Here is an 11,641-nt window from a genome sequence, read left to right as displayed (position 1 = left end):
ACTGTGCACGGAACTTAAAGATTCCCCCCACATACAGCTGTCAACATGTACTCGTATTTTACACCAATTTGGATTTGTTATAAAAATGACAACGCATCAAGGAAAAATGTAGATCATCGATTCATTTGGCAAGGTTTTCACACAGATAAGCAGAGGCGATTAAGGTAGGTCCTAATTGTTAACAAAACAGACAACAAGACTGCAGTTTAGGGCAATCCATAGACTATAGGCACATGGTCAATAACAAGAGCACATGGGTTTCCCAGACAATTATGTCACCATCCACCAAAAAGGCATGGAGGAAATTCTCACAGTATCCACCCTTCACCATAATCTAATCAAATACTGTTCGACCAATATTTACTCATAAATTCAGGTTAAGAAATGGCATAACGCAGACATATATGAAAAGTAAATCATGGTAGAGAAGTCACCCAGAAAGTAACGTATAAGATAAATAATAGCCAATACAAAATTTGTTAGGATAATCCATCAGGGCACGTGTTTCGGCTCAGACAGGTAAAAGTACAAAAGGGCACCCCATTTCAATGATGATCTTAGTCGTGGGATTTCCATGAACATGTAACACGTCGGCGTGAAAGTATATAAATGAATAAATTAGGCAAGTTTCGACAGCTCATCTTCTTCATAAAAAATGGTGTTTGATGATTCACTATGGTGGTGCTGAGGAAAGCATTACTAGTGTTCAAAAAGAAGTCAGAACCAATGCCGACATAATGTGACAGAATCAATCCTACAATCGATAACAAGATAATATCTTCACCAGTTTTATGTAGTAAAAGTTAAAAGGTTAAAAACGTGATATAGAATAACATTTAGATGCAATTACCACTTCATCGAGCTTTTGTCTTTTATAATGGGTTAATTACTTTTTTTTTTCTCTAAATTATAAGAATTTTGATTTTAGTTTATATTTTGAAGTTTCATTTAATTATATCATCGATTTTAAAAATGTTTGGCTCTATTCTTTAATGAATAACAACAGTGTTAACTTTTTTTTAACGTGGCAAACTACATCATCCATTCGTTTTTAAATACGTGTCATTTTTTTTTTATTTCCTTTCCTCACCTACACCTATGATTAAAGTTTTGGTTAGTTTGATTTGTGAGTGTTGGGCGTGTTGATAGTGATTGTAAGAAAAAAATTGTATGATAAAATTGAATTGATAGAAAGGTTGAAGAGAGAGCTGTGTTTTTATGAGAATCAAAGTTGAAGAATGCACCTTCCTCCTTCCATTTCTCTATTTTCGCATTTAATTTGTCTATTTCTGCATTTGATTAACGAGTTGTGTTCCTGAGTGAAGAAAATTCAGGCAAAGTGGAAAAAGATGATGATTTCAATGACGGGATTCCCTTTATGTATGATGAATGAAATTTAATCTAATTAATTTTGTTGGGTTCTCTGTGATTTTCTGTTTCTATATGAAAATATTTTTTGGGGTTTTTGATAGTTGAGAGATAGAAGTTAAAGCTGAGTATGATAATGGAGTTCTGCGTGTTGTTGTTGAAGTGAGGTTGATAATAGAGGACAGATGTTGAAGGTAGAAATAGAAAAAGGTTGTGTTATGGTAGGTGTGTATTTGGAGAGTGAAGATGTCCGCTACACAAGAAGATGATGAAGTAGAAAATCAGTCTTATATTTTAAACTAATTAATCTACCATGTCCCAAACAAGTAAGTGACTTGGCACTCATTTTGTCATGTCTAAAAAAGTACTAATGCATTTAGCTACTGAGAACTAATTTCATGAATTACGAAAAGATAACAACCTAACTAAAAAAGGAACTAATAAAAATGAAGTTTTCTTTCCTCTAATGTAGAAATATGAAACTAGTTTGGTAATTAATTCACTCTAATTAGAAAATCCCTTCACAAACTCAATTTGTATTGACATCTGTTATACACCCACCACATTCTGTAGTAATACGAAATAGAGTCGAAGTCGATTATTCAATTTATAATCTCACTTCTCTAACAGTAAGTGGAAAACTTGCAATCTTCTTCAATATAGAGCATCCAAATACTGTAACATTGATACTTAAAAATCACATTTCAATCTGAACATACTCAACCTCATTGATTACAAGTAAAAACACTATATGCAAAGTATTCAACTATGTACTATCCCTATGCTACTATATTCAGCCAAATTGAGCTAAGTAATAGATCGTACTCAACCAGTGGTCGCAAAATCATGTACTTTATATCATTGTTCCTAAACATAAACACAATCTGTTCAGAGATAAATCATTAGAAAAACTTACTTCTACGTACAAAGACAAATTATTAATGAATAATTACAAGGCAAAAAGAAGACGAAAACCTGAACAAGTCTATCATGCATACAGATCAATGAATAATCAGAACTTCCATGTTACAGAAATCCACGACTATCTCCATGTTGATCATCATCACCTAGGGTCTTGAAAAAACACCCCAAATCTTACCACGCCCAAGACTCTCCAAGAGTTTCTTTGATCCCGGCACATCCATCTCCACAAGCTTCTGCATATATACACAAGCTCCTGCTGCTACCATCTGCTTTCTGCAACTCTTGGAATACACTAACGAAGCGAGCAACGAAACAGGGTACTTCTTATCCAACCCTTGCAAGGAAGGGTTCAACAAATGAACAGCGCTAACAACCCCTCTTTCATCCTTGCGGAAAACCCTCCTATTCGCAGGGTGCATCAGCAGTACCGACAATGCCATTGCAGAAACCTCTTTCTCCTCAACACCTTTGCCATCCAACATCTTAATCAAAGTAAAAACGCACCCCAATTCGCCCATCTCCTTCCTTGCCTTGCCACTGTTCAACCCTATAGCGTGAACCGCCCTCGCGGCGGCAACCCTCATCGCCAGCACCTCACAGTTCAGCACCCCCACAAGCCTCCGAACAAACCCTTCACCTATCAGCACCTCTCCAATTGCAGCACTCTCAGCCAAATGCCGCAACATCGTCACTGCAACTTCAAGACTCGGAATTGGAGTACCCGAATCCCAGTAATTCTTCAAACACTCAATCCCCCCTTCTTTAACCACCATAACCCTCAAATTCGACAAACCGTCCGAGTCAGCCTCGGAAATCAAATTCGACAAACACCCAATTGCGTTCTCACGCGCCGAAGCAGTCCCGGAGGAAGCCAAGGCGACTAAAACCACCACTGCATTCTCCTCCGCGAAATTGTCCCTAATTTCCGCGAACGCAGCGAGGTTGCGCAACACGGCGGCTGCGGAGGCCTGCGCGCCAGGGGTGCCAGCCTGGCAAATCTCCAGCAGAGACGAGATTCCGCCGCGTGAGCCAATCGCTCTGGCGTTGTCCTTGGTAAGACTCAGTGCTTGAAGGGCGATGCTTGATTTCTCAATCGCGAATCCGCTTCCAGAATCCAGTACTCGGAGAAGGTGGTTGAGAAGAAGTAAACCCTCTGCGAGGAGCACAGTCTTGGCACTTTCGACTGTGGATACTTTGGAGATGGCGGCGACTATTTTCTCCTTCATGTCGGAGGGTGAATCAAGTAGGCGCACGAGCACGGGAACGACGCCCTGGGCCACAGCAATGGTAACATTTTTGTCGTCTTCATTAAGGAGGTCCAATAGAGAGTCCATCGCTGAAATTTTGGACTCGGGCGACCCGATTTGCAACCGGGTGATTAGGTTTCGTGATGCGGAGCGGATAGCTTCTCTTTTGGAGGTGGAAACGGCAGCGCTTTCAATGAGAAGGCCGCTGCGGAAGAGGATGTCGCAGTCGGTAACTTGGCGGTCGAGGGTGGCCAGGAGGGAGTCGAGGTCGCTTTGGGTTTTGAGCTTGCCGTTAAGGAGGTCTTGGGGCTGGCACGTGCGGGCGAGTAAAACGGCGTCGTTGAGTGTGCGGGAGATCGAGTGGAGGAGGTGGAGGGAGAGGGAGTTGGTGGTGGAGGCGTAGGGGAACTCGGCGGAGAAATCGGTGAGGTGAGTTTGGAGATGGGTGAGTTTGACTCGGGCAAGTGACCATTTCCCTTTGAAGTTTGTGACGCTGGGTAGTTCCGAGTCCAGGAGTTTACACAGTAGGTTGAGAGACTCAGCAATAGGATCTGTTTCCGCTGAATCTTTCATCTTCACTGTTTTTCCCTTTGCTTCGCAGCGTTGAGGAAAAAGGGTTTTCTTGAAAGGAATGGGAAAGAGTTTGTGTAATGCGAAGGATTTGGAGCGTGAAACACACTCGCGTGTGGGGCGTTTGGGACTGGTTTGATTCCCGCCACTCTTTGTTTGTTTATAGTTAGTCCTCACTCTGTGCCCGCGGTTTTATGTTGTACAGCTCGAACATTTTCGGTCAACTTCCTCGTTATGTTAGTTTTGCTTCTTCTCCATCTTGTTCCTACTATTTCATCAGAACCCCGTTTAGGATTTAGGTACTTCCTCGTTATGTTACTTTTGCTTCTTCTCTTGTCCGACTATTTCATTAGAACCCCGTTTAGGATTTAGGTGCTGAATGAATGCGGAATGGAGAATGGAGAATGGAGAATGGATGAAGATTAGATAAATATTGGAACGAAGAAAGACACACCATTCAGAGAGGATCGAAGACAAGTAAGAAATATTCGTCACTTTTAATTGTAAAACTCAAAAATATAAGAATTAAAATTTTAATAGAGAAAACCTTAAATTTTCAATTATCCAAAATCTTTCATCCAAGAGTCTACAAAGAATTCTTATATAGTATGAGCCTCTGCACTCGTAAGTCTAATTACTACTAAGGGACATATGTACGAGTCCCCTTTAAAACTAGAATATAGAAAAACTCTAATTATCTAAAAACAATACAAGACCCAATAATAGTCCAAAACCAACAAAAGTAAAGAAACAAGGGTACTAAGTGGTTCTTCTCAACATCCCAGTCATGCTTTTATCGTTTCCTCTTACTTGGAAAAAAATCAATCTCGAATTTCACTACCTACAAATAAACATAAAACATAAGTTCTAAAAACATGTAAATCTACGATAATCTAAAAACAAAATGCTACATACATTGAGATTTGGTTCTTGTGAGGGTCCAATATCTTATTATCAAGATGTTTGGAGATCCCGAGATTAAAGACTAGTCTGAAAAACACATCAAAGAATTTTAACACAAATATTCTGTTTACAAAAAAATAAAAAAAGAAAAACACTTACACAAACTAAAAAAGAAAAAAAAAATCTTTCAATATCCAAAAGACTTTCATTACTAATGAGTCATGTTTATAGCCTTCACATTTGGAATATCTAAGAGTACTTGTTTTGGTCCTTAAAAATGATGTTTTTCCATGCTTGTGTTTCTTTTTAAGGTCATAAATTTTGTCATTCAACTCGATTATTCTTACCACCACTATATTAACATGTTTCACTCAAGCCAAACTCATACCTACAGTGAAAGTTATAAAAATAATAACAGACTAAAAACAAAGTAAATTATTAGCACGAGTAACATAAACAAGAATATATGATTTACTTCACCATTCATTAAGTGTTTACACTCAAATCACTTTTGTATCACTCTAAAGAAGGTATGCACTCTCCCTCAAATTCATCTTCCTTTCCTCAAAAGAACTCTCAATCAACCCATCAAAAACTTTATATCAAAGTGAAAGATGTAACAATTCTAAGCTTGACTCAAGAGGTCAAGAAAATGAAAACTCTAAGACAAAACCAAGGAATTTTAAACACAAATTAAAAACCACAAAATAAAGTAATAGGTTAAACCAAAGAGATTAAAATTATGACAAAACTAAAAAGATGACAAAGAAAAACAGTTTAAAAAGACAAGAATAATCTAAACAATGTATTTAGAATTACTACTGGAAATGTGAAACAAAGTTAGCAAGCTAAACTATTAGGACAAATTCAATCTCCAACAAGCAATACTTCCAAAAATTCAGCTCACAAAACTATATCTCACAAAACAAGAATTCAAGGAAATCAAACTCAAAGAAATATTATAGACAAAAAGACTAAAACCAGAGCTAGGAAAAATAATGACTCCATGTGCTAAGAACAATTTGCACCATAGTAGAACAAAATAACTTTAATTTACTGTTATGTCTACTTTGCTTCTGTATTCAGCAATCCATCACCAAATCCAGCCGCATCAATTGAATATTCAATGCACCTGTTAGTAAAAAAATGAAGCATAAAACTTTTGATAATGCCCAAAAGTAAGTCTCAAGAACTCACATTGAAAAACGATCTTTATGAATATTTGTATTATGTGTTAAAGCTTTTGTCATGAATAGTTTAATGTATAGGGCCTTAATTTTTTATTGATTCAAAGTATTGTATGCTTTAAATTTCGTTTTGGAGTAAAAAAGCTCTACAATAACCAATTAGCTACTTAAAATAATCTATTATCAGGAAGAGGTTTTTCAAAATGTTAAAAACTCTAGTTTAGCTCTAGAATAATCGATTACTAGATAATGATAATCGATAATCGATACTTGATTATGACATATCGTAATTGATTATCACGACTAACTATTGGAGTTTTTAGGCATGTTTTTCACCTTTGTGCTTTCATTAAATGCATAATCGATTACTGTTAAGTCCCTGACAAGTGTACTTTTAGGCCAAAGGACTCTTAGGCCTTACTTTTCATGTAAACTAATCGTGTAAGACTTGAGAAAAGAATTAAATTGGTGTTTGTATGCAAAGAACAAAAGTAAACATGCAAATGCAATTATTCAATTGGCTTTAAGAAACTATGGATGAATGGAGTTGTTGGGGTTTACAATTTCATCTTATCCACCCTCATATATCTAATCTTCTTATTTAATTAGCTTATTTATCATATTGTCATGCAAACTTTCTTAGTCTATCCTTAACCCAATCCCTTGGTGAAAAAAGCCTATTACTAAGTACCGGCTTGTTATCCCTAGCCTCCCCTAGTAATTAATAATGCATGATAAACGAAAGCAAAATACAATTGATCGTCCAACCCCTATCCCTAGGCGGTATTAACATAATAAAGGAATTCAATACCAGTTCATGACATTATTGTACATCCCCGTATCAATAAAGACAAACAACATTTACCGAATGAGTTAAACGATAAAAGCATTAAGCAAAGGAGAAGAACCCAACAATTGATAAATCAAGCATAATGCTCTTCATGCTTCCTTGAGAGGAACCAAGAAGAATAGAATCTCCTAGGTCTCTCTGGCTCCTTCCTTTTGTTGCCCATTGTTTTCACTCTTCTTGAGGTAGACATTCCTGCATTAAATTATCCAAATAACATTCACAGAAACATCATTAGAGGTTAGTGTTAAGTCCCTGGCAAGTGTACCAGATCGTTATAAAGTAATATAAACGGGTAAGTCCGAGTATCGTTTTCCCAAAGGACTCTTAGGCCTTAACTTTCATGTAAACTAATCGCGTAAGACTTAAGAAAGGAATAAATTTGGTGGTTATATGCAAAGAACAAAAGTAAACATGCCATGCAATCGATTCAATTGGTTTTAAGAAACTATGGATGAATGGTGTTGTTGGGGTTTACAATTTCATCCTATCCACTCTCATATATCTACTCTTCTTATTTAATTCACTTATTTATCTAATTGTCATGCAAACTTTCTAATTTACCCTTACCCCAATCCCTTGGTGAAAAGAGCCTATTATTAATTACCGGCTTGCTATCCCTAGCCTCCCCTAGTAACCAATAATGCAATGCGATCGGAAGCAAATACAATTGATCGTCCTACCCCTATCCCTAGGCGATATTGGCATAATCAAGGAATTTCCCACCAGTTCATGACATTACCGTACGTCCGCATATCAATAAAGACAAACTTCTTTTACTGAATGAGTTAAACAATAAAAGCATTGAGCACAGATGAGAACCCAACAATTGATAAACAAATATATGACAAGTGATGGGTGTCGCGGCCCATACAAATTTTATTGCATATCAGAAATGCAGTATAGCTAGGGAATGACCCCTAGGTCGTCTCTCAAGGACCAAACTGTGGTTCGAGTCTCAGGAGTAACACTAAGTGGGGGGGTTGTGAAGAGTTATGGTGAATACGGATGAATAAAATCAAACACGAATGCAAACAACAATGTAAACACAGATGCAAACAGAAAGGTAAACAGAAATGTAAAAACGGAATTTGAAAATAGTTGGTCATTAACTCAATCACTATGTTTCCTATTCCAGATTAATGACAATTACAAACTACTCTAATCCAAATCCAACACGAATCACCCAACTAAACGAAGGCTAATTCGGTCTTCAGAATTGCAATGCACAAATTTAATCAGTCATGCACCATACAATCTAATCAACTAAGCGAAGATTAAACACCGAGTAGGCAACTAAGTGTATACCTAATCGCAAGCACATAACAGATTAAATATTGAGCAGAATAAGAGCAACAGTATGGCAATTAAATTTCAACAGTCTTAAGGAAGCAAAGTAACTTTATTAACAATCAACCCGACTAATTTAAGCTAGCATCAGAATTAAATTATCACGACCGAACAAACTAGACATCATTAAAATAGAAGAAAATACTAAACCCAACAATGCAATAGATAAATATCCAGACGCAATTGAGACTATTAAAATGCAATGCTTGAACTAAAAAGAGATGCATATTGTGGGAATAAAAATTTAAAGAAACAAGGCATTGACCAATTGAAACACAAAACAGCAAGAATAAAAGAAAACATGCAATGATTAACCTAAACACTTAAGTGCGCATAATAGTAGTCTAGATGAAACACATCAAGGGAACAACACTTAAAATAAAATACGTGAGCTAAAATAAATTTACTATGCTACTTCCAAGACGTCAACTACTTCTACAAGAAAAAATTAAATGCTAAGTGAGATGGTGGCTAAGTAACAACATTAAGGCTATTGAAAGAGAAAATAAAAGAAAATAAAACGACACGTAAACCTGAAGAAATTAGCAATTGCAATAGAAATGAAATTTCTATTAAAGAAAACGTGTGACAGTAAAATAAATTCAATGCAAAAGTGTTTGGAGCTATCCTAAAATTTCTATATGTGGCAACCATATGAACCTCCTATTCCTAATGAATCACCACTATCCTATCTAAAAGTAGAGGAAAAAAAATCCTATGTGGTGGCTGCTGCACCGTTTCTATCCATATCCCACCATGACCATATGCTCCCAAAAAGAAAAGTGTTGCATTCTCCTATGCATGTGGCGGCTCCAAGGAATATGATGTGTGTCACGTTGTGTCGGCTGCAGCTGCCTCTTTAAGTGCCAATTCCAAGACCTACCTGTGTTGGATCAGCTGCTCCAGCCTCACGTGTGAGTGTGCAGGCCCGTGGAAAGGTGCTGGGCCGTGGAGTGCTACAGCTCTTTGCTTGTTGGGTGCACCCCTCGGGTGGTGTTATTTCCAAGCTGCTAGACTTACAATTTCTCCGCGTCACACCCTTCTCAGTTTCTCTTTTTGCTTCCGTAATGTGCTTCTAATGTTGTTTGTTTGTTTTTTTTTATTCAGGCCATCACGTGTTGTCGTTGCTTGCTCTGGAGGAATAAACATGTTGGGTTGTGGCATATGCACCTCTCCAACATAATGAATCAGCTCTCTCACGTGAACGTGCAAAGCCTAGTTGGACATGTATTGCTTTCACTCTTTGGACGCTGCTGCACAAGAAAGGATGTTAGACCCTAGCTGGATGAAGAATCAGTTGTTGCCCTCTCTCCATCACGTGATGCACGCTTGCCTTAATTAAAGGAAGAAATTAAGACCAACTTCACATGTTGCTGCCTAATCTGGGACGTGGTCGTGAGTTACATTGCTGAAGGAAAATTTAATTGCAATGTGCTTCCTGCAAGGCCGTGACAATAACTCTTTTTGCTAGATGTCACCCCCTTTTCAATTTAATTACCCCTTTCCATAAGCCCAAAGGGTAAAATCACCATAGTGTTCATCTTCTTGTGCACACTTCTTTTATGAAGAGTCTTGAATTATGTGACATTCCTCCAAATGCCCAAAATTATATTTCCAAAATTTTCCCTGAAAATAATAATGCAAGTAATTAGCTCAGAAAATTCAAATTAATTAAAATTAGAATTTCCGATCAAATTAAGCATAATTAGTAAAAACAGGAAAATACCGGACAATTAAGCACAATTCCCTGATTAATTCTAGCACAATAAACTAAGTGAAATCAATAAAATATTGACTCATCAAAATAGACCACACTTAGTCTTTTGCACTCCTGGGCAAAATCAAGATGCAAAATAGGGAACAGTTCAACGGACATCAGGGAATCGACATGATGGAAGCCTTCGCTGAATTCATGCTTGGAGAAGCTTCATGGAATCAGAATTGGCAGCGGATGAATGAAATAGTGAGGATGGATGAAGTGTGTTCAAGGTGTTTGATGAAGGTCCGTGAGAGATTGGCTATGGTGTAATGGTGAATTCTAACTCAGAGAGCTTTCCTAAAGGGAAAGGAGCTAGAGGAAGTGCAAAATAACAAAGCACAAAGGTGAACTTGAGAGTTGAGCTGAGATTTCAATAGCATTTCATTAATCAAAGTCAAGTTGTCCATTACAAGTGGTGGTGCTCCTTTTTTAAAAGAAGAAGAAGAGCTATGAGGTGTGCAGAGCAAGCTATCAATTGAACATGTGCAGAAATGAAGTGTGAAAGGTGTGTTGCACGTGCCAAATGTGGAACATGAGCTGCACTAGGTTACATGAGCTATACATTGTAAAAACACGTGAAAAATGCATGGAAATGGTGCTCCACATGTGAGTTTCGGCCAGCTCCTTTGTTGCACGTGGAAAATGGCATAAGTGTGGCTAGCTTGGTATTTTCCATGTGCAAAATGTGTTTAGCAAGTCCTAGCCGTGAGTGATGCATTATTCTTCCCTTTGGTGATCTGCAAAACAAGTAAACATATTTAGTTTTTGTAGAAGAAGGTTTAATAGAAAATACTCCATAGAAGTAAAGTAGTGAATGCTCCCTCTTCTTCTCTTATTTTCTTTGACATGGCTCTTGTTAGAGGTCCAATATGAAGCTTGGATGGTCCACCATCAGTCCCCCCCTCTTGAAAAAGATCTGCCCTTAGATCTGCCGAGTCCTGTTGGGCATTTCCTGTGAAAGGAATTAAGTCACAAATGTTAAAAGTAGGACTGACACCATAACTATCAGGAAGGTCTATCTGATATGCATTGTCATTTATTTTCTTGACCACTTTGAAAGGACCATCACCCTTGGGGCTTAGTTTAGATTGACGTTGAGAGGGAAGTCTATCCTTTCTCAAGTGAAGCCAAACTAAGTCACCTTCTTTAAGAATAACTTGTTTTCTCCCTTTGTTGTTGTATTCAGCATATTTTTGAGTTTGTTTTTCAATTTGTGTTTTAACCTTTTCATGCAACTTCTTGACAAACTCCGCTTTAGATATACCTTCTTTACCAAGAAAAGAAGATGAATCCAGAAGAGGTAGTAAATCAAGAGGTGTNAAAGGGTTAAAACCATAGACAACCTCAAAAGGAGAAAGAATAGTAGTCTTGTGGACTACTCTATTATAAGCAAATTCTATGTGAGGTAGATGATCATCCCAATTTTTTATATTACCTCTTAACATGACCTTTAAAAGAGTAGATAGATATCTATTTACTACTTCTG

At 37.4% G+C, this 11,641-nt stretch overlaps 1 protein-coding gene across 1 annotated transcript; it reads right to left on the bottom strand.

Annotated features, from left to right (window-relative positions):
- Positions 1–2,201: 2,201 nt before the first annotated feature.
- LOC106753207 lies at positions 2,202–4,493 on the bottom strand. The gene has a single exon (XM_014635007.2). The coding sequence runs from the start codon at positions 4,110–4,112 to the stop codon at positions 2,436–2,438; it is 1,677 nt and encodes a 558-aa protein (XP_014490493.1). The 5' UTR covers positions 4,113–4,493; the 3' UTR covers positions 2,202–2,435.
- Positions 4,494–11,641: the final 7,148 nt, after the last annotated feature.

This window comes from Vigna radiata, unplaced genomic scaffold (assembly GCF_000741045.1).
Source record: "Vigna radiata var. radiata cultivar VC1973A unplaced genomic scaffold, Vradiata_ver6 scaffold_233, whole genome shotgun sequence".
NCBI lineage: Eukaryota > Viridiplantae > Streptophyta > Magnoliopsida > Fabales > Fabaceae > Vigna > Vigna radiata.
Note: the sequence above shows the minus strand (reverse complement) of the source record. Positions and strands in the feature narration are given on the sequence as shown.